Here is a 24,119-nt window from a genome sequence, read left to right as displayed (position 1 = left end):
TGAATGCAACGTGTGACACTGTAGTTGGACATATGAGCTCACTTTTATAGAAGAGAGCTGCCTTGCCTAAAGAGCTGGGTGTATCACGAGGAAATGCAGTTGTCATTTGTTAACTTTTATACTCTCTAAAATACTTTATTAATCAGATTGTTTACTTGCAAACTCAAAAATTAGAAACTGAGGACATAACAATGTTTGACAATTATACAACACACAACACGGTTCATTATATCATGATGTCTGTTTCAAGTAATAGCGCTGCTGCTGGTTCTGAACAAAATGGACCTAGACAATCGTGGGTGTCATGCTGCTGCAGGGCTGCTTCAGGGACATAAATACCAGGAAGAAATGCAGGACAAAGTTGAAAGATTATGTCTAAAGCTGAGGAGGGATGGTTTTAATAAGTGACACAGACTTAGGTTAATCTACTTACTCCCTATTTTTCTGACATTATTTTACTTTTAAAAAGCTATGTTTATGAAATGCTGTTTCTGAAAGAATAGATTCCAAACAACAACATACAGACATTTACTTTTTATTTATGTATTTGACGTCTCAGAGAAGGTCCTCTGTCTTTTTAGGCAACGCAACAAATTAGATGATCACTTGTGGTCAAAGATGCTCTTGTTTCTTCTACTTTTATGGCTTTAACTTGGACTGCTACTTTCCTAGCTGCATTGCCCATCTTATGAAAAAATGTACCTGGAGTTGATCACGTTAGAGCTGCAACGCGATTAGTTGTCAACTATTAAATTAATCGCCAACTATTTTGATAATCTATTAATCGGTTTGAGTCATTTTTTTTAAGAAAATACAGTCAAAATTCTCTGATTCCAGCTTCATAAATTTGAATATTTTATGATTTCTTTACTCCTATGATAGTAAACTGAATATCTTTGAGTTGTGGACAAAACAAGACATTTGAGAACGTCATCTTGGGCTTTGGGAGACACTAATCGTAATTTTTCATCATTTTCTGACATTTTATAGACTAAACTAAGATCGATTTATTGAGAAAATAATCAACAGATTTATTGACAATGAAAATGATAGATAGTTGTGGCTCTAGTTGGCATCAACATCAAGAAAATACAGTTGGTGTTTAGTCCATTCATTGTTAATCTTACATGTACACATACATACCAATCCATGAACGGTCATTTCAAGAACTGTTTGTTTAGATTTAAAATACATTTCTGTCATTTGACTTTACATATTCTACGTGAGGCAACATATTATTACTGTGCTAACTTCTGTGATGTTTCAGGTTGACGGAGCCCTCAGGATACCTCACCGACGGTCCAATCAACTACATGTACAAAACAAAGTGCACCTGGCTCATCGAGGGCTAGTAAGTACTTTTATATATTGGTATGTTCTACTGAAGTCAAAGATGCACAGACACATTTTGATTATATAGTGTAAACTGATTAATGCAATTGAAACGAGCCGATCAGCATCTCTGTTGAAGGAAGTGTGTTTTCGTAATCCCCCAGTGTTATTATTGAGGCTGTCCTCGACCAAAGAAATTCTTGGTCGACTAACACTAATACGATTTTGACAACTAATAGATTAGTTGATTTAATGTGTATGTTGTTCAAATGTTCATCTATGAAACCTAAACCATTATTTTAATTTTTTTTTTTCTGCAGTCCAAATGCGGTTCTTCGGTTAAGATTCAACCACTTTGCCACAGAATGTAGTTGGGACCATATGTACGTCTACGATGGAGACTCGATATATGCCCCGCTGGTTGCTGTTTTCAGGTGAGAAACTCCAAAGAGACAGAGTGGATTCATAAGGTTAAATTATTTTGGGTTTATTTTGATTTATTTGTTGTTGGTTTTTAGGTTTTTATATCATTTTGTAGCTTCCCAGTGGTGTTCCTTATATATTCAAATCTAAACATTCAAATTTTTCGTCAAAATTTGTGTATGTTTTAGCATCAAAATGCTATTTTCCCAAGCCCCTCTGTAAAAAAATTCCCATGTGACCTGACGTAGGTTTCTGCATGATGACGCTGCTACATATACAGCGTACAGTATATACATAAAATCAGTGTATTAACGTTAAATAAAGTAAAGCTGTCTACACATGATCAGCGCTAAAATCGCTCTGCGCTTGCTGTGCCATTGTTTTCCTATGGGGAGAGCGGTGCTGCCCGACAAAGCCGTAGCGCTACCCTTGGTGTGACGCACTGCTCGAAATCGCCACAGAGCGATCTTCAACTTTCACCTCGGTTGCCTCTGACCCTTCAAAGCGCAACCAATGAGAACAACTGCAACTGTTGTTGTTGCCTAGAACCTAGAACAGTGAATGGCGTTCGTTGTGCTCTTTTTGGGGAGATATTTGACCTGCTGCCTCTGCAAGTCTCTCTGCCCTACCCCGCGGTGAGTGAAGAGCAAATTTGTTTATCATGTGAAGACAGCTTAACACAGATGGTGGTCAGCACGCTCCCAGTTTGGAGAAGCAGATAAGAGTACCGGCATGGAAGCTAAACAATGTGCTGTTGTGAATGCCACGTTTTCCACAAATCCGAAAGTCACACAATAACACAAACAAACTAACCGATTGATGCAGCGGGTGCAACTTCAGCAACTTCTACGAGGAAAAAATACTTTTTTTTTTGTGAATAGAGTCTGGTCTGTTGGCTTTGAAGACCGTGATATAACAGCTTCAGTTCTCCGCAGGAAAGGGCTGTCTGATGGCAAGATAAAATAGTCTAAATATAGCGTGCAATTTGGCTCAAATATGTTTTATGCCTGTTTTATCACTCTCTTCAAAGCCACCAGACTACATTCACAAAAGCAGTAATTTTACCTCGTAGAACATGGAAGTAAACACCTCTCTTCAAAAAATCCGAACTAACCCGTTAAGTTATTTCCAGACTTGGCACAGCTAACTTTGACTCAGCTTGTGCTAGTGTTCACATTATTCATAACCTTATTGATTAACTTAATTTGGAAACCTACGTCACTGCTTTTTGCAGCTGAGTGGGTGTTTCCATTCAAAAAAATACATATGTATTGATTATAAAACAGCAAAACCAGTATGTAATGGATGTTGGATGGGTGTTTTTAAAGACATGGGCTTGACATGATTTTGTGGCTGTTTCATTTACTCCTCACTTAATGCCGCATGTGTCTGTTCATTCTGATTTAACAGAGAGTTATGTGTTTGTTACTGTAACTTGCGGTGAGAAAGTGATGCAAATGAATTTTCTGTATTTCTGCTCAGCGGTCTCATCGTGCCAGAGATACGTGGAAATGAGACGGTTCCTGAGGTCGAGACGACTTCAGGCTACGCACTACTACACTTTTTCAGCGATGCTGCCTATAACCTGACGGGATTTGAAATATTTTACTCGTAAGTATCCAGGCAGGACATCTGAACTTAAACCACAAGAACAAAACATAACACAAAATAAAACCATATATTGTTCAGATTTTTTAGAGTTGGATTCCTCAGCAGGAACCAATTCCATCTCCATCACCTGTGTTAAAGACATTTTTCAGGTTTTTCACTGATGTGTCCAATTTATTGTAAACTACAGCGGACTGTTTTCCAGGTCCATTTATTTCTCCGAGCTGTTGATGGATGTTTTCTGCATCCCGCATTTCAGCAACAAAAAAGGCTGCTTTTCTGCTGGCCTAAAACCTACAGCAACAATCACTGTTAATGACCTGCTCCATAGCTTTTCATTTATTACCAATCTTTTTTATCCGCCGCACCTTTTCCAAACACAAAATGATCATTAATCTTCCTCAGTCTCCATGTAAATGTCTGTGAGTGGCCTAAATAGCGCATACAGTGTTGGCTAAATAAAAACATCCCTCTGTCCAGGATCAACTCTTGTCCCAATAACTGCTCCGGCCATGGGAAGTGCACCCCCGGTAACTCGGCCGCCAGCAGAGTGTACTGTGAATGTGACAAGTATTGGAAAGGCGAGGCCTGCGACATCCCTTACTGCAGGAACAACTGCGGCAGCCCCGACCACGGCTACTGCGACCTCACCGGGGAGAAGCTGTGTGTCTGCAATGACAGCTGGCAAGGTAAGCAGTGAGCTCTGTCCAAACCCAACAGATGTCTGCACACTTTCAGATCCAAACAAATGGCTGAAGTAGAGCTTCATTGCTCTAGCATTACATGTTTTTCCTTTTCACTGTCAACAAAACTGGGATCTATTTGACAGATGGTTTTGTAGAGACCACAACAAAAAGATTTGAAAAGTCCCAGCACCTGTAAAACACCTAAAAATAAAGACACAGTGAAGTATTTTGGGACTATAATTTCACCACATTCAAAACAGTGATGAATCATATGCAACATACTTCTGCAATTGTAAAAATGCTGTCGCTCCTCCCTTGTCTGCTGCGGCGATTATGTCGGAAGATGTAATGGAGACGGTGTTAGCAGACAAGTGTGAACAGCTGTGTTGTTTTGTGTCATGATGCTGATCGGTAACACGCAGATAAGCCCTGTGACGGAGCGTTATTATGTGCCTCCAGCTGGAGAGGGAAGCAAATGCTTTCACGTGATGAAACTTGACAGAATCATTAGGAGAGGCACGCGCTTTTTTCAGCACGGCCTTCATTCACACACAGTTTAACATATTCACACCTCCCTGACTGTCATGTTCGGTTAAGGAGCGGTCGTGCTTTTGTTTTGGGTTTGAGAGCGACGTGTTTCCTTTGCGTAGGAATGAAAATATGTGTCAAATGCTGCTGAAAAAAATCCATCCCTAAAAGAGCTTCAGCATCAGATAGATGCAGTTCTTTGTCTTAAAATAGTGCAGTTATGACGAGGATTTAATTTTGGAGTTTACATTGTTGTTTATTTTCAACATCTGTCTTGTAGGGCCAGACTGCTCCCTTACTGTACCTTCAACCGAGTCCTTCTGGGTCCTACCGAGCGTCAAGCCCTTTGGCACATCACTCGCCAGAGCTTCCCAGAAGGCCGTGGTGCAAGAAAAGGTCATGTGGGTGGTGGGCGGATACACCTTCAACTACAGCTCCTTCCAGATGATTCTCAAGTAAGTCACAGCATTTAACGTGTCTCGAAGTATTGATTTTTCCACAAGCAAAATGTCAGTTTGTGTGTTTCTGAATGGAAAAATTCAACAATAAGAGGTATTTTGTTAGTTTGTCCAGTCTACCGTACAATGGAGATCACCAACTTATCCCCAGTATCAGATTATGATCTGACCATGACCTTACTTTGAATGCTAATTTAAGGAAGAACTAAAGAGGAAGTGCAGAAAAGCTGGTGGCTTCTCAGAATGTGATTTGTCATGCATGTCCCTGCTTGAGAAAACCCAACCCAGTGTCAGGGGCTACTTGATTCGCTTTGTCAAAACTGGCAAGTGTGGGAGTTAAGGTTTAAATGGTGTGCTTTGTGAATATATAAGGAATGTTATGGTGGTGCATTCACTTAGCTAAATTGAGAATTTAGTATTTAGTGAACTGGAAGATAAAATGCAGAACTGACTTCTGTGCTGAGTCATGTCCTGCTCACAGTTAACTCAGTTGTCTTCATCGCCTGGACAGGCTCCCTCCATCTGCTCCATCTGTTTGTTCATCATCAGGTGCTGTGATTCCCGAGACAAATTGATCCTGGGCTCCAAAAGTATTTTTAATAAATGACCAATGTGTGATGACATGACCAGGTGTTCTGTTATATTGAGAATGCCTACGAACATGAATCCTTTTGCAAAACCTCCAGCTAAACAAAAGTACTTTTTGTGACTGAAAGCGGGTACCTTTGACATGAAGGAAACTGCTACCTTTCAGCCGGTTAGACAGTTATCAGGCCATTAAATAGCCATTATCAGTTGCTATAAGCACCATAGATGTGGGTCAATAGGGGCCTACTACACCCAATATTCGGTTTTATCATCTATTCACATGGTGGATCACTGAAAAAAGGTATAAAAGAACCTCGACCTCTAGCGACCATAGCAATTATGACCGGAGCAGAAGTGGAAGTCAGACGCTGTACTATAGAGACGGTGTGAAACTCCATATGGGAGGTTTCACTTTCACTTTTGAAAAGTAGTCAATTTAAGCCGAAACACCTAAAGAAGTAGTAATTAAGTTGTATAAACCTAAAGAAGATGTTTTGTTGCCTAAACCTAAAAAGTTGTAGTTTTGTTGCCTAAACCTAAAGAAGCCTTTTTGTTTGGAAAGAGACATAACTGGTTGCTCTGTGTACTCAGCCGTAAGGCAAAAACGTGTTGGGCGCTCTTGGAAAACGGGGAAAAAACAGGATAGACAGGAAGGCAATCCAGGTACTACAAAATATTAAAACAAGTGGCAAACAAGGAAGGAAATATTTTAAAAAGCCTTTATTATAGTGGCTAAATCATTAAAAAAGCCCCCTCCTGACCCACATCTATGGAGCTTATAGCGACCGAAAAAACGCCTATTTAATGGCCTGATAACCGTTGAATCGGTGTGATTAAATCAGCTGATCATGAGGTAAAAATAGATTTATGAGAAGTCACGGAGGGACAAACTAAATGTGTGCGGTGTTTTTAGTATGCAGGTAATAAATATGTTTCATGTTCATGCATTAAAGTGTAATGCTGTGTCGCTTTGCTCTGCAGCTACAACCTGGAGAGCGGCATCTGGAACACAGTTCCCATCAATAGTGGCCCTGTGCCAAGATACGGCCACTCACTCGCTGCCTACCAGGTAAACACACACAGCAGCAGATATGCCTCAACCTCTCTGGGTACAGATGGGATTTAGAAGACCCTAATTTTAGCAGCAGGGAGGGAGAATTAAATGGTGAAAGAGCAATATAAGTTTGCTCACAGAAAAAGGAAACCACACCAGTCGCTTTGAAAGGGAAATCGCTCAATTTTAGTATTAACATGTCATCAAACACAAAGCTTAGAGACATATTTTCTTTCTCATATTCATGATTCTCTTCTTTTCAGGATGATATCTACATGTTTGGTGGGAAGCTGGAGGCGGGCTGGGCGAACGTGACAGACGAGCTGTGGGTGTTCAACGTACCCGGTCGGACGTGGCAGCGGAGAAACCCCGTGGTCGGCCCGCCGGCTCAGGCTCAGATTTACGCTGTGGAGGGTCACTCGGCCCACTGCGTCCCGCTAGACGAGGGCGAGGCCATCATGCTGGTCATCTTTGGCTACTCCCCCATCTACAGCTACATCAGCAACGTTCAGGAGTACAACCTGAGTGAGTCACAGCTTTAAGAGACTGTTTGTTTCTCACTCTATCTGCTCTCTGTATTTTATATCCCTCCCGTCGCATGACATCTTTGAATATCAAAACCTATAGAATCATATTAAGTGCACACAACAAACCGATGCTAACCATTAAAGGGATAGTTTGGGTGTTTTGAGGTGGGGTTGTATGAGGTACTTATCCATAGTCAGTGTATTACCTACAGTAGATGAAGGTCGGCATGCCCCAGCTTGGAGAAGCTGATAGGAGAACCAAAGCAATGTACTGCTGTGGAATTTTATCCACCTAAAGGAAGGCTCACCTTAAAAAATCGATATCAGTTTAAGTGTACGCTATATTTACAATATTTTTGCTGGTTTACCTTGTCGTGAGACAGCTATACAGTCTGTGTTTCTGATGGGGAACTGAAGCTGTTATCTATGCTTTCACCAAAGCAACCAGTCTCCATTGGAAAAAAACAGTAATTTTATCTTGCAAAACACGGGAGTTACTGGTCTATGCTGCTTCGATCAGTTAGTTTGTTTGTGTTATTGTGTGACTATGGTTAGTTTGGATTCACCAAAGTCACACAAAAAACCCCATGTTCTGCAAGGTAAAATTACTGTTTTTTTTCAATGGAGTCTGGTGGCTTTGGCGAGAGCATAGATAACGGCTTCAGTTCCCTTGTTGGAAAGGGCTGACTGACGACAAGGTAAAGCTGTGAAAATATTCTAAATGTGACGTACACTTAAACGGATATTCTTTTTTATTTTGGGCTTTCTTTTAAGTGGCTAAAATACATTTTGCTGCTGTCCCCATCCACAGCAGTACATTACTTTACGTCTGTGCGGTAATTCTCGTCTGCTTCTCCAAACTGGGGGTGTACTGACTGTCATCTGCTGTAGGTAATACACTGACTATGGATAAGAACCTCATACAACCCCACTTCAAAACATCCAAACTATCCCTTTAATGGAAGCCTGTTTTTTTGCCAAAGAATATCAAGATTTTAACGGTGAAGCGCCCAGCTGTCTCCAAATGATTTAATGTGGAAAATACGATCTGATTCCCATCATTTTTTCTCTTCTGTATTAAAAGCTTCCTGTATATGTGTCCTTGTCAGGGTCCAACACGTGGCTGGTGCCTGAAACCAAAGGTGCAGTTCCACAGGGAGGCTACGGCCACAGCAGCACGTATGACAGCGCCAGTGGCAGCGTGTACGTTCACGGAGGCTATAAGTCGCTGCCTGCCAACAAATACGGCCTTGTTGATGACCTCTACCGCTACGACGTTAACACCCGGACATGGTAAATCAACACATATTCATTATGCATTCATGTCTGGGTATTTGACACTGTTTATAACATGTTACACTTGCCCTTGACACACCTGTCATGCATATATATTCCAGGTTCATTCTGAGAGAGAGCAGTTTTCCGCGGTACTTGCACTCGGCCGTGCTCCTCAGCGGCACCCTGCTCATCTTTGGCGGCAACACACACAACGACACGTCGCTCAGCAACGGGGCCAAGTGTTTCTCAGCTGACTTCCTTGCCTACGACATCGGTAGGACGATATTATTCTCGACACCATGCCACAGTTTAGATGGAGGCCTCTCCAGTGGTGTTAGTAGCAACTTGAGTAATGTTTGTCTCTTGTCGCTCATGTTTTCCTCAGCGTGTGATGAGTGGAGGCTCCTGCCTAAACCAGACCTGCACAGGGATGTCAACCGCTTTGGTCACTCTGCGGTGGTCAGCAATGGGTGAGTCTCTCTAATGGAATCTGAACAGACTAAAACACACTCGACTTTCATGCTGTACTTTTTGCTGAGTGATTTCGCCCCTAAGTTAGAAATGACCATAATAGAATCAAGTTTATCTTTATTTTGCTGCTTCTTGTTTACACTCTGCTCTCATGTTTCGTCGCTAGGTCCATGTATGTGTTCGGGGGCTTCTCCGGCGTGCTGCTCAACGACGTGCTTGTTTACCGACCCCCCAGCTGCCAGGCCTTCTTGGCAGAGGAGGGGTGTGTGAAGGCCGGGCCAGGGATCCGCTGCATCTGGAGCAGAGGCCGCTGTCTCCCCTGGGAACCCAGCATGGCTAATGGGAGCCTCATTCCTGCCTCATTCTGCCCCCCTAAACCTGGTGAGAGAGACAGACATCCGTGTTTATCAAAACTTTCATTTCTGGTTGATTCCTGTTTTCCACTTTTCTTTTTTTCTTTTCTTTTTTTTTACAAAATGAATATTTATCTTCTCCACACTTTATCTCAAGAGTAACAACACAGTAATTAAGGCTCTCAGTTATTCTAAATGACTGCTATTGTGGTTTTATCTTTGACTAGTAAAAATAATAGACTAAACTTTTCATTACTTCAACAGGATGCTTCTCCTCTTAAATTGTCAACTAGTTACATGCAGCACTTTCTTCCCTATTCCTCAGGATCTATTTCTATCTAATTAAAAAAAAAATACTTTATATATTCTAGAAAATGTATGAGTTTGGACCAGGGTTATTATTGTAAACTAAAAGGGAAAATAAGCAGTGAAAAATATTTTTAGTAAACTGAAACTAAATAAAAACTATATTTTTTAAGAAAAACTAAACTGAAATGATATCGCCTGGGTAAAAACTAATAAAAATAAAATAAAAATGAACGTAAATTCATTTCAGTGTTAGTTTTTTTAGCTCTAATATATCACTGCCGAAAAAAGGAGACAGCACAACTTTCCGTCAACTCTCGTGACGTTGAACCACAGAAATTGAACACACTTGAAATTCCAGGATATGACGCTGTGCTGGAATTGCTTCAATAAAGTATTGCGAAGATTAAACATGATGGCCATTCCTACACAGTTCTCTAACCATGTATGTGGTATGTATACATACATATACATATTTCTGAGACATTATAGTTGGCCCTAACAAAACAAACTTAAGCTACTGTAAAATTAAATATAGAAAAAATAAAACTAAACCTTTCTGAAAAACTGAAATTAAACTAAAACTAGCAAATGCACTCTGAAACCGAACTTAAGCTAAATTCAAATGTAATGGAAAAGTCAAAACTAAAAGAAAATGAAAACAAATTTAAAATTCAAAACTATTATAACCTTTGGTTTGGACCATACACACACACACACACACACACACACACACACACACACACACACACACACACACACACACACACACACACACACACTCTCTCTCATTACTGCACTCTGTTGTCCCTCTCCCTATATCTTTTTTAGTCACGGTGGACGAGCGGTGCTACCGGTTCTCAGACTGCGCCAGCTGTACAGCCAACACCAACGGGTGCCAGTGGTGTGATGACAAGAAGTGCATCTCCGCCTCCAGCAACTGCACCGCTGTGAGTCGTCCAACAGGGGGCGCCAGAGCTCTTCTGGTCTTCTGAAACACTCACTCACACAGAAACTATTGGGGGCATCACTGTTGAAATCAAGTGATAATTCAGATTTTGCTTGGTGATTACGGTGTTTAGAAAGAGTACATACTGTCCTCCTACTGTCCATATGATGCACATTCATCATAGCACAAACAGGACTATATTTACTCAACAGTTCCTGATCCATCTTAAATTCAAAACTTCTGTTAACCGTCCTCCTGTCTTATTTCTATTCTCTCTTTTTCTGTAGAACGTGAAGAACTTCACTGAGTGTCCGGTGCGTAACGAGCAGGTGTGCAGCAAGCTCGCCAACTGCAAGAGCTGCTCGCTGAATCTCAACTGTCAGTGGGACCAGAATCAGTCCGTGTGCCACGCTGTGCCTGGTAAGATAGTCGTCGGACCCCCCCCGCAATCACATTTCCATATACACAAACAAACACATACCATCTTATTGAAGGCTTTGGATTCAGCTTTCACACATGCATGAGAAGTTATTTCTTTATTGCTGTAAGTGTAGCACTTACAATCGTACATGAACCCTCTCCTTGATCTCATCTATGAAATCTAACACTTCATAAAACACCGATGTCGTGAGATGATGTTGTGTTCCCCGTAATGAATGACTCCACTGACATTCAGAGCTGAAGGGAATGTTTAAGCAGATATTCATTACATTTTTCTATTTGTACGTCGTATTGTAAACACAGAATCTGGTATTTGCAGAGATGTACTTTCAAGATGTCATCCTGATGTTGTTTATCAGGTCTGGCAGTTTATTTAGTTTACCTCTCACCCTCCACTCCCCCCTCCCAAATGTTGACTCCGGCTGAATCTGAAAAATTGTTGCTGTCACTTTATCCATAATTTTCAGTTTGTGAAGCCTTGTCACCTAAGGGCTTGTTGCAGCAGTGGGAGCTGCAAATCATATATGTGTGTGTGTGTGTGTATTTCGGATGCCTGGAAGGGAGTCTCGGCACGATTCGCACACACTCAAAGTGGTTTCATGCGGCCGTCCTTGTGCACTTGCACACATACATCTAAATGAGCATCACCATATTTTTATGAGAGCAGTAATTAACAAGCAATTGGCATCCAAAAATCACTCCATCTCTCTAAGGCAAATAAGTGCAGATTACACTCCAGCTAAATCTCTTTCACACACACACACACACACACTTGGAGTACTACGTCTTTAGTCCCCTGAGGTTTGAAAGAAGAACTTCCTGCAATCTGCGTTTATAACTGTTCTCTAGTTTTGTCAAAGTAGTTTCACATGAAAAAGTTAGAGGAGAGTAGACCTATATTTCTACTAACATCTAACATGTCTTTGCCTGTGGCTCGTACATCTTTCTCATCATCCTCTTTCTTTTTTTCCAGCCCAGCAGTGCAGTGAGGGATGGAGCCAGGTGGGGGAGGCCTGCCTGAGGATCAACTCCAGCCGCGAGAGTTATGACAACGCCCAACACTACTGCAAGAACCTCAACGGAAACATCGCCTCGCTCACCACCTCCAAACAAGTGGACTTTGTGCTTGAGGAGCTGAAGAAGCTCCAGCAACAAGACAAGGTAAACATACATTTGCAGTAAATTCAGTCAGAGATATTTTCCGGTGTCCTCAGAAGCCGTGTGTTTATTATGCAGCTTACAACTTACAGCAGGAAGTGATTCTCTGCTCGTGAGCCCCCGTCAGTAACTCTGAGTTATGCATTCTGAGATGATTTTCTCCTGATCAGTTTTGTATTTGTACGCTGCTCGGTTTTCTGTCTGATTGCGGCCCTGCTTTTAGCTCGTGTAATTCGTGTTTTTCACCCGTTTTTCTTCAAATTGTTTTCCACTTGGCAGTGCCACAAACTGTATGGTTTGTTTGTGACTATGACGCAGTCACAAGTAGACAACAATGCTAGGCTTTAGTTTCTGAGACACTGCACCTGATGAATCAGACTGTGATAATCAACACTTCACTCTGGTTTGTTTTGCCTTGTTTGAATAGTTTTCTCATTTTGTAACACCGTTTTCACAGTTTTCTTCTTTCTGCTTTATATAACAAACCAGGGCCACATGACTCACTGTCTGTAGGAACAATCATGAGCACATATCTAAGGCATAGCCTGCTGAGTCCGGTGTGCTTGTATTTTTCACTTAGATCAGAGTATAACTTCCTTATATATTCCTTTGCTTTTTTTATAGTACATTAACAGTTTTCTAATCCATACTTAACTCTTTGAACTCTGCAGTAGAAATGGTCCACTACATTTGTATTTTTGCTTATTGTGATGCCATTTCTTGGAGTATCTTCAAATGCTTGATATCCCTAAAATCTGTACAACCTAAACTAAAAGGTTATGTGAGTCACTAAATCATAATAATTGATAAAAAGTTTGAAATTGTGTCATACATTTAAACAATACACATTTTTTCATTCAATTTGACTAAATAAACTTGCAACACATTGATCCAAAATATTTCTAAATGTAGAAACATGAACAAAATATTTCTTAACACTCCATAAGTTATTTGAACTGTGTACATTTTTTTAGTTTTTGAGATATGCTCTTTTTTATGAGCAGAGTTTAAAGCCATTTTCATAGTTTCATCTGAAATAGAAATATTTCCCCAGTACCTACATTGGTATTTTTTTTGTTTATTGTGATGTCTTCAAATCATATTTTTCCTAAACAATTCTGAATGTTGAAACTTTAACAAAATATTTTGTTTTTGACATATGCTCATTATTTATGAGCAAAGTGCAAAGGCGTTGATGGTTCCACCACGTTATGTTCGGCATGTAACGTAATGACGTCATCATGAGGATGCAATGTGATGATGCAAAAGACAGAAGCGTTGTCTTTCTGTTGCAAAAATAATTAATGCTCTAGCTATTTTTTTATTTATTTATTTATTTTTTTAGATCGATTTAAAGATGCAGAATCACTCAAACAACATCTCTCGCAGCCATTACAAGGTAAATACTCTGGCGTCATTGCACGTTGTCACCATGTTTGGCACCATGTTTGGCACCGCATATAACGTAACATAATGATGTCATCACGAGTGTTCAGTGTGATGACGCAAAAGACAGAAGCCTTAGCTTTCTGCTGCAAAAAGAATGGATGCTTTAGCTATTATGGTTTTTATTTTAGACTGATCTAAACATGTTCAGCAGGAAGTCCTTTTTAAAATGTTAATAAGCACAAATACATCAACACATTAACAGAAATCCATCCATCCATTATCTGTAACCGTTTATCCTATTCGGGGTCGCGGGGGGGCTGGAGCTGATCCCAGCTGACATTGGGCAAAGGCAGGATACACCTGGACAGGTCGCCAGACTATCACAGGGCTGACACATAGAGACAGACAATCATTCACACTCGCATTCACACCTACAGGCAATTTAGAGTCAACAATTAACCTAACTTGCATGTCTTTGGACTGTGGGTGGAAACCAGAGAACCCGGAGAAAACCCACGCTAACACAGGGAGAACATGCAAACTCCACACAGCCAGATTTGAACCTGCGACCATTAACAGAAATCTGTGATGCAAATTCCAAATTTGTGTGTCAGTTTGTGGCGTTCGACCAGCCTCAAATTAAAATTTTCGAAGCTAGTCGGCTCCAAATTCTTTAGACCCATACTTTGATATGCTACACCCAGAGATGTCTAGTCTGCCCATCAATACAGTTGGGAACAGCTCATAAAATATAGCTCATAAATTCTGATTTATTCATAGAAATAAATTGCCCTAACAACATCATAATTTAAGCCTCTTCATCTTTAATGGAAATGCACTTTTGGGCAAACACTCACCTTCTCATCTACTCCACAGCTACACATCCACCGTGCACTGACAGATAATTGTGGAGTGTGCTGATGATTTTAGTTTGGTCATGCCTGCTGAATTCATGAAGACATCATTTATTGTCAGTCTGTTTTGGTTGAAACTCGTGTGTTTGTTCCAAACAGAACCGTGACACGCCATTTCCCATCATTTTCCCCATTACATTACCAGTTGAATCCTGAAGGCAAATAAGTAATCATATCTGTGAAATTGTTTTCAGTAGACTTTTTAATGGCACTCTTAGTTCCCAGGTGTAAATGCAGTAGACATTAATTTCTTAAAATAGCATGATGGAGCCGAAAGAGAGGCAGAGGTGTGATATTGTATCTCACATTTGAATACTTGTCAGACCTGTGTGGGTGTTTAACCTTTTGCGGTGTCTCCACAGCGTCTGTCTCCCTGGGTGGGCCTGAGGAAAATCAATGTGTCGTACTGGGGTTGGGAGGACATGTCTCCCTTCACCAACAGCAGCCTGCGCTGGCTGCCCGGCGAGCCCAGTGACTCTGGTTTCTGTGCCTACCTGGAGGAGCCTCAGGTGTCCGGCCTCAGGGCCAATCCATGCACCGCCACTGCCCACGGCCTCATCTGTGAGAAAGCTACCGGTGAGAGACGCTCCCATGCATGCATGCACATACGACATGAATATCTGTTTGTAACATTACATAAGAATTACAGTCTGATTTGAAAAAAAAGACTCATTATCCTTTACAGGAAACCCCAATCAGAGTACCCGTCCATCCTGTAAGAAGCCGTGCTCGCTGCACACCAACTGCGCCAACTGTACCAGCCAGGCCATGGAGTGCATGTGGTGCGGGAGCGCGCAGCGCTGCGTCGACTCCACCGCCTACGTCATCTCTTTTCCTTATGGCCAGTGTCTGGAGTGGCAGACTGGAGATTGTGTGGGTAAGTGTCTTCTACTGAACTGAATCTATAGTCTATAGTCTGGCATTAAGGTGGCCAGGCAACAAGCTTTCCCAGATTGGCTTCTGTAAGCAGTCAATATTCATCACCGCCAGAAGGAGGTTAAGGGAGGAAAACAGCTTAAAGTGGAAGGTGTTTGTGTCGGAGGGAAAATGTTATTAGTTTCCCGTGATTGGCTTTGGAAGCTGTTTTTTTACCTCTTGTAATGGCCAATTACTCTCGCATATAGTCGCCCCAACTGTTAGATATCCCCGATGACCATGCTGCAGATGAACTCCTACTATTAGCTGACTTAAAGACATTCACGCAGTGGTGTAGTGGTCGTTGATGAGGTGGGTGTACTACTTTGTAGATGGGTAGGCTACTGACGAGGAAGTAGGTTTACTCTCCTATATATTCCGATGGCTTTATACCTGCGTATAGCCTCCATTACGCCACTACATTCACTTATTAAGGAACAGATTTCAGAGAAGCCTACAAATAGCTTAAACTATCTCTGTGAATGAGAAGAGAAGCATGATGTGAATGGCTGCACATACAATACAAAAGAAGCCTATTAAGTATGTAAAATTAAAAAAAAATATATTAAAAAAAATATAGAATGAGAGATTTGTGTTAAACGTTCCTAAAAATAAAAGAAAAATCATCTGTGATGTAATATTCACAGGAAATAATCTGCTCAAAATTCATCCAAATCGTTCATTTTAAACAAACTTCCTGCAGTTCTTGCGTTCAATATTTGGGTTAATTGTACAATTTATCGGTCGTTCTGTGCTGTTATTGTTATGCATTGAATATAATATTAAATATCCATAAATATGTCACTAAGGGGTCGTCAGTTTATTCAATGACAGAAAAGGGGTCCCTTAAGGAAAAAGGTTGGGAACCACTGTGTTAGAAAATGAAACTGAAATTAAAAAATGTGCAAAGCTCATTATTCATTATTCACAGTTTGAAGCCATTTCATCCTTGAATATCCTGTACATGTTTTCTAGAGTAGTACATAAAGCACTTTTGGGAATAACAAAATAATGTGATGACTAATTTAACCTCTTAATTCTTCATAAAACACAGATTACAAGGTGCTATACACTTGAAACAAGCGAAAAAACAGGGATTACCCATCAGGGTTGGATGGATAATTAGTGTAATAGGCTTAAACATGAAACAATATCTGGGAACAACAAAACACTTCTGCTTCCTTTTGTTCTTTTTATTTGTTATCATGTCTGAAAGTAAATGAAATGAGTACTGGACAGAGGTAAAACCGTTCACAGTGGTAAGTTGATCAGAGAGCTCCCTCACCTGAAGGTCGGGGCTGTTGTGCTGCGTGATGTATGAATTATCCCCATGGTTGTGTCACATCGTAAAAAACATCTCGGATCAGTTTAGCGAGTAACAAATTTAGGGAGCTGAAGGTTGCGGTCTCAAATTCATTTGCGTCAGCTGGTGTTAGGTAACCCTGAGACGTTTCCGCGCACTGTGGATATTTGTCTTGAGGAATTTGTCCCTTTCGGCGTGAAGGACAGAGGAGGTTATCCTATAAATTCTCTCTGTATTTTCTGTTTGCTCTGTCTGACTTTGCTCCTTCACATTCGCTCTAAAACGTTCAATCATCACTTAAGTCTTGAATTACCTCACTTATTTACCTTCTTTTCTCCTCATTTTCAGTGCATACAGAGGCTTTTCTTTATGCCGAGTACACTATACATGTACTTCAAACCATAGACGGAGGATAAAATGCCCTGTAGCGTCATTACCTGCAGGGGGCTTTGAAAGGGCAGACTGTGATGTATTTTCTGCTCCCAGTAGATGTTAAACAAATAGTAATTATTTGTGAGTTACTAAATAGTTGGTAGTTTGTTGCTTTGCAATGGAGAAGGACTCTTTCTCTCTCTTTCTACCTGCCATGTAAGTAGTCGTGATCCAAAATACCTCTTCATCTTCTGCGTGGCGTTATCTCACCAGATCAAACAGTCAGACCAAACGCATCAACGTCTCATCTCTGCTGTGAACACATCCGTCTATCTGTTTCATCAACAAAAAGCCAATCCCCTGAAGCTGCATTTACTTCAGACAGAATTTTAAACATGCAAGGTCGAGTTGACTTTCCCGTTTTCCTCGTAGCATTTTTTTCCTTGGTCCTTGATTTGATCTTTTATATTAGGACCGGTCTGTGTGCTCCCCACATCAACTCCACTGTTCCAGCTCCTGCAGTTACGCTGTAGGTGACTAGACGTACAGCAGGTGAGCTGAAATGATTAATTATTACAATTACAATTAATTGGCAAATATTCTGATAATTGATTAATTGTTTTAGTTATTTTTTCAAGCCGAAATGGCCCCAGAGGCTCCTGTTTTTCACATTAAATTGACTGCTTTATGTGTTATATATGATGGTAAAATTGTGTTTTGGACTGTTGGTGGGACAAAATAAGCTATTTGAATATGTCACCTTTGGCTCTGGGAATTTATAATTTGTAATAGAGCTGCAACTATTAATCGATTAATCACTTAGTTTGGTTTCTGGTTTCTTTACTCCTCTATGACAGTAAACTGAATATCTTTGAATTAGGGACAAAACAAGACATTTGAGGACGTTCCTACTGTCTGCATATCAAAGTGTCCTTGAGCTTTTTCAGCAGCACACTGCTCCTGAGGATGGATTAAATGCAGAGGTCAAATTTCATGTATGTACCTGTATGTACAGTATATGGCAAATCTAATAAAGGTTAAGTCATCTTGGGCTTTGGGAAACATTTTTCACCATTTTGTGACATTTAATAGACCAAACAACTAATCGATTAATCGAGAAAATACAGATAAGACAGACCAATTAATCGATAATGAAAATAATCGTCAACCCTAATTTGTAATTCACAATTTTCTGTCATTTTATAGAGGAAACTATATCATTAATTGAGAAAATAATCTGCAGATTAACTGATTATGGAAACAGTCATAGTTGCATCCCTAGCCGAGAAACAGCTGTTGAAATTGGGACATTAGGCTTGTTATCTGTTGATTAGTTGTGTTTTTATGGTGTTTTTATAGCAAAATAAGCCATTAGCAAGTAATGGCAAATGATCATTCTGTATCTCTGCCATCATAATATTCACTACTAGTATGCTTTGGTCTTTAAAAACTAGATTTCTTCATATTTGAAGAGGATTTTTAGGTCACGGTTTCAGTTATGGTTCGGTTTGTTTTGCACATTAGGGAGAATAATAATATAACCATTTCCAATGTGTTTGTACTCTAAAATATATAATTAGATTGACTGATTGAATGATATTTCTATATTATATGAAGCCATAACACTGATTTTATACATCCCATCAAATAATTAGCAGGCCTGTATTTAATAGTGGTGCAACGGTTCAGTTTGTCATTGAACAGTTTGTTTTTTTACAGTTTGGTTTTGCATCCCTACTAGAGAAACAACTTCTTAAGCTGCGGAGAGTAAAACTCTTTGCATAATTGGATCTACAAGTCCACATACTCGTAAGGATACTTGTTGGTTTAAAGCAACATTTGTCAGACAGAGAAAAAAAATATTTAGGTGGCGAGATTGTCATTTAGATCAATAATCTTTGTAGTCTGTGAAATCCAGCAAGAGCACTTTGCGAGCAGCGAAACAGCCTGCAGACACAGATTAAAGTAAAAGTAACCACTGAGAGGAGACGTTGGACAGCAGAGTGGAGTTTTCCCTCAAAAGTCACATTTTGATGTCATTTGTGATTGACTGCTGAAGTTAAACTCGTTCACTTTTTAAAAAAATGCACCTGAAAGCTTCCATAAATAAACTCAGACTTGACAGTGTTGTCGAGAGACTCGGGGGGCCAGGTAGGCAGGTTTATATTTGCTCGACTGGTGAAAACTTACGCGACACATGTTTTGCTGTAGTCATAACCGCCATCCAGTTTATGCACCAGCTCCAGGCGTCAGATTTCGCGTTCACACGTATTGATTTATCTGTCGAAATCCGTGCGGAAAAAGTGTTTTTATGGCAGATTTTTTATCATTTCAACACGCTTGTGTGCTGTGCCAAGACAAAAGTCCTCATCCAGCTGCTTCTTTTTCTCTCTGAACGGTATGTTAGTGAGAAATCTGCCACTTGCGTGCTGTCATCAAAACAAACTTAAATGGCCTTACTTTGTACTGATTGTTCTCGCGTTGCCATGGTTTCACGTCCATTAGCAGGATAGCTGGAGATTTGTTTGACATAAACTGAGGTAAAAGCACTCAGTGTTTGTCTCTTTAAAATAGTAGTGGCATATCCCCCCCACCTCCCCTCCCATCAAGTGTCTGTCTGGCAGGCAAGTGGCGGAGCTGAGACTTGTCAAGCAATTTAGTGGCCTGAAAGTTCGTCCCCCCCCGTACTGACAAAACAGCATCGCTCCCTTGGGTTTCTGGGTTTAGAGTGAGCTGCCACTTCACACATCACATTTAAGCCTTTCATTGAACTTTGCTCGAATCACAAACTTTTCACCGGCCCTGGTTTGCTGACACATTTTCTCTCTCTTTCTATGGCTTTTTCTTCTCTCAATCAACCGTCTCAACACTTGCTTCTTATCTTCTTATGTGCTCTCAAATCTCTTATCCCGACAGCTTGTGTTTTCAGTGCAAAGCACATTAATGCTCCTTAATCTGTGGGTCCTGTTAAAGGCTAAAGAAATGACTGAAGTTGTCCGTTTTAAAAAGGCTCCTAGAAAATAAAATCCTGAAAGCAACATCCTTCAGGATTTTGTTTGCGGCAACATTGTTGTTACAATTTGCATTCTGCTGTTTGTTTCAAGGCGACTACGCTGGTAAATAATTTTTACAAATGTGGCTAACAAAAGAATATAAACAAAGACAACAAACACTTTGGGGTTTAAATCCTTTTGAAAAAGGGCAGATGAGTGCAACAGTAATGGAAACTTTTCAGTATGTTACTGGTAGCACGTCTCTCACCCTTCGTCTCTCCTTTTAGCCCAGAACTGCACAGGCCTGCGGACATGTTCTCAATGCCTGGAGCAGCCTGAGTGCGGCTGGTGTGGAGATCCCAGCAGCACTGGGAAGGGCCTGTGCACGGAGGGCTCTTACCGGGGGCCAATGAAGAGACCGGCGAAGCAGCAGGGCCAGCAGGTCCAGTCCCAGGACATGATCCTGGAGCCGGGCATCTGCCCCAAAGACAAAGGCTACGAGTGGGCCTTCATTCACTGCCCCGGTAAGAGATCCACTTCCTGTTTTGTCTTACTGAAATTACAGATCATGCGTCATAAGTGTATCTTCTTGAGAGGTTTGTTATTACCTATCGACTGTCACGTCTTAAGTTTAAAAAGATGTTCTTATCGAGGAGTCCTGTTACAGATTCCCTATGCAACCAATCCCTCCCTGCTGACTCTATGAGCCATTTAATGCCGTCATTAAAGCCCTCGGTTCATTCGACCACGTCATGTAAGACGATGATGTGCTCAGAGATGGTTGTAATATGAGAATGTGAGGCGTGCTCAGTGGCTCAGTGGTATCAATAATGTGTAAAAACCCGGAGAAATCTGAGTGACATTTAGTGATATTTTGCCTAATTATGAGTTTAAGCCTTTAGGTGTGAAGCTCGGTGTTTTTAATTATTTTTGCATTCTCAAAGGTGGAATAAATTATAAAAAAAAATCCATATTTACTGTGGGTGAAAAATCAATACAAACAGGGTTAACTTCCATCTTACATAAAATAAACACTAGGGCTGTCAATCGATTAAAATATTTAATCGCGATTAATCACAAACTAGTATTTAATACTCAAATATGCTTGCTTTATGCAAATGTATGTATATATTTATTATTGGAAATCAATTAACAACACATAACAATGACAAATATTGTCCAGAAACCCTCACAGTCACTGCATTTAGCATAAAAAATATGCTCAAATCATAACATGGCAAACAGGCAATAACAGCTGTCAGTGTGTCAGTGTGCTGACTTGACTGGGTACCCATAGAACCCATTTTCATTTATATACAGTATCTTCAGGTCAGAGGTCAAGGGACCCCTTTGAAAATGGCCATGCCAGTTTTTCCTTGTCAAAATGTAATGCAAGTTTGAGGTGTTATTTAACCTCCTCAGACAAGATAGTATGACAATTGGTTGGTACCAATGGATTCCTTAGGTTTTCAAGTTTCATATGATGCCAGTGTCTTCACTCTAGCTTTAAAACTGAGACCGCTACAACCTCCGAAAGATCGATTGTGTTAATGAAATTAGTGGCGTTAAAACGATTTTGCGTTAACTTTGACAGCCCTAATAAACGCTCTTTATTTTTATACTCTTTTTCCATTAGATGTCTAATTGGTATTTCCAATAGGACACATAGATGCAGGTTCATTAAAAGTTGCAGCCATTAAAAATATTTCAAAAGGCAAGTGTTGATTAAATAGTAATTAATATGACATGGCAGACACGAGCTACTGACAGCTCTAATGGGTCTGTGGCTTTTCCAGGAAGCAATAACAACAACAACACCAACAACAACAACCCCAGGTGTAAGTTCTGTTGGGCTGGTGTCAAATCCTTTATTAGCTACAGGGAGCGTGATGAAAATGATTGTGTGAACTAGACAACAACTATTCCAAAAAAGTGAAACTGACTTGCAGAAGGGTGGAGAGTGACTGCATGCATGTTGGCAGAAATTCACCCTTCTTGTCCCAAATCATAGAGATAATCTGCCCCCACAGTTTAACCCACAATAAGGACACATTAACTGTGGTTGCTCAATGTGTTAAGATCTGACATTTCATCTTCACTTATTTCCTAAATATGTAGTTGAAAGGCAGAAAGTCAAACATATTCTCTGACCTTGCTTTCTCGTTTCTTTCCCAGCGTGCCAGTGCAACGGCCACAGCACGTGTGTGAACGGCAGCGTGTGCGAACAGTGCCGTAACCTCACCACCGGTCCCCACTGCCAGACCTGCATGCCTGGTTACCATGGAGACCCGACCAATGGCGGCAAATGCCAGGGTGAGTGCACGCAGAAATGAGTTATTCTGCACACACATGACACTTAATGGATTTACTTGTTCAGTCAACTGATGTAGTTTAACCCCCTTTAATATTTTCCTCAATCATCTGTATACATTTCATTTCAGTGAAGTTTAAACAACACAAAATTAAAATCTCTATTTTCTTTTATTTGGACTGGAGACGCTGTGTGTGTTAATGATAATTAAACTCTTAGAGGAATATGATCCACTTATTGGATTCTTAATTAGTATGTTGCGTGATACACATGCGGTAATGCAGCGTTTTAACCAACAGAGGGCACTGTTGTGTATTGATAAGAATTGGTGACAATTTGTCCTGTTTGATTAATGCGAATATTCCTCCATATGTTGGTTTCATAAAGTGAAATATGACTAAAGGTAAAAACAGACATCTGGTCTCTGCTGGTTTAAATTTGTTGTGGCAAAAAAGCTCAGTGTAAATTACCAGTCTCAGTAAAGATTAACTGTGTTTTCCTGACATTAGAGCAGATGTGGTACACTGTGGGAAGTGGAGGTGAAGCTGAAGGTCAAATACTGACTTCGTGTTTCTGTGGTTTATAACACCCTGAAGCCTTGCTCTGTTGAAAATAGAAATGCGTCATGTATCTTAATTCTGTATAAACAGATCTACTCACACACACACACACACAGGACTGTTTTGTGCAACATTATAAAGACATGATAGAAATTCCAACAACATATCTGCAGTGATTTAATTGTCAGGGTGTGGTACACTCTTCTCTCTGGATATAAAACAGTTTTGATCGAGTTTTTTGAATCGCATCATAATGCAGATTTATTATCCGTGTCTCCTGCTCAACGCAGAATACATTTTCCGTGAGCGACTGCAGCCCATAATTTATACAGCGTTCTTGTTTTCAAAGCAAAAGCACATAATGCCTTCTGAATTTAATGTGGGGAATGGGTGTAAACATTAGGTTGTTAGCGCAGTAACGGGCATTTCACTTCATATAAAATGACTGTATGTGCATTTGATAACACTCTCAGGGTGTTTAGTCAATAAATTGGGGATTGATTGAAGACTGGTTGCGGAGCTTTTACCCCACAATCCCTGTCACTTATGAGACATGAATAGCATTCCTGAGAAATTACATGGAGGCTATTGTTTGAATTGCCAGACTGTGACACACACATACACACACACACCTGGGAGCTTTATGGTCTCAGATACCATCTGTTAATGTATGGGCTATATCTGTAACCTGTAAAGTGAAACTACACACGTGAGCATCTGTCTAGGGAATATTCTTTCTCATTCTTTCGGGAGGCCTGAGGACGAAATGGCACAAAATCATTATGTGCCATTACTGCATGTCTTTAATGTGAAGACGAGGGGATCCATTGCAAATTTGTTTTTACGCACAGTGGGCTAACTAAATTTCGGTATCACCAGCTGTCAATAGCGAGAAGTGTCGGAGAAAAGTGCTACGACACTCCAGTTAAAAGCAGTCCTGTCACCGGAAATATTCACATATAGCATCTTGGGGAAATGCGCTACGAAGGAGGTTTAGCACGGTTGTCCACTGACCCTTCTGTAATTCACCTCCTCAGTGTGTTAAAGCTCAGTCAACTGAATGCAAATAGGTCAGTTTGTCTGTCCTGCAAGTGCAAACCTGAAAGGCTGCCACACTAGAAGCACTTAAGGAGCCAATTCACACATCTATTGCTGCACTGTTTATTATATATTCCACACACACTCACACACACACACACACA

The 24,119-nt window shown here is 40.5% G+C and overlaps 1 protein-coding gene across 2 annotated transcripts in view; it reads left to right on the top strand.

Moving 5' to 3' along the window:
• atrnl1b (attractin-like 1b) overlaps window positions 1–24,119 on the top strand; it is a 76,244-nt gene that overhangs the window by 5,743 nt on the left and 46,382 nt on the right. The window contains exons 2-20 of one of the 2 annotated variants that reach the window (XM_074620979.1): window positions 1,268–1,351; window positions 1,653–1,766; window positions 3,238–3,366; window positions 3,844–4,052; window positions 4,858–5,032; window positions 6,605–6,692; window positions 6,941–7,202; window positions 8,314–8,497; window positions 8,602–8,756; window positions 8,868–8,952; window positions 9,120–9,334; window positions 10,444–10,562; window positions 10,849–10,981; window positions 11,976–12,163; window positions 13,506–13,559; window positions 14,826–15,039; window positions 15,149–15,340; window positions 20,334–20,570; window positions 22,222–22,359. In XM_074620979.1, coding sequence (XP_074477080.1) covers window positions 1,268–1,351; window positions 1,653–1,766; window positions 3,238–3,366; window positions 3,844–4,052; window positions 4,858–5,032; window positions 6,605–6,692; window positions 6,941–7,202; window positions 8,314–8,497; window positions 8,602–8,756; window positions 8,868–8,952; window positions 9,120–9,334; window positions 10,444–10,562; window positions 10,849–10,981; window positions 11,976–12,163; window positions 13,506–13,559; window positions 14,826–15,039; window positions 15,149–15,340; window positions 20,334–20,570; window positions 22,222–22,359 — 2,975 coding nt within the window. The remainder of the gene's footprint in view (window positions 1–1,267; window positions 1,352–1,652; window positions 1,767–3,237; window positions 3,367–3,843; window positions 4,053–4,857; window positions 5,033–6,604; window positions 6,693–6,940; window positions 7,203–8,313; window positions 8,498–8,601; window positions 8,757–8,867; window positions 8,953–9,119; window positions 9,335–10,443; window positions 10,563–10,848; window positions 10,982–11,975; window positions 12,164–13,505; window positions 13,560–14,825; window positions 15,040–15,148; window positions 15,341–20,333; window positions 20,571–22,221; window positions 22,360–24,119) is intronic. The other variant, XM_074620980.1, reaches the window with a different exon arrangement.

This window comes from Sebastes fasciatus, chromosome 20, assembly GCF_043250625.1.
Source record: "Sebastes fasciatus isolate fSebFas1 chromosome 20, fSebFas1.pri, whole genome shotgun sequence".
Lineage (NCBI taxonomy): Eukaryota > Metazoa > Chordata > Actinopteri > Perciformes > Sebastidae > Sebastes > Sebastes fasciatus.
Note: the sequence above shows the minus strand (reverse complement) of the source record. Positions and strands in the feature narration are given on the sequence as shown.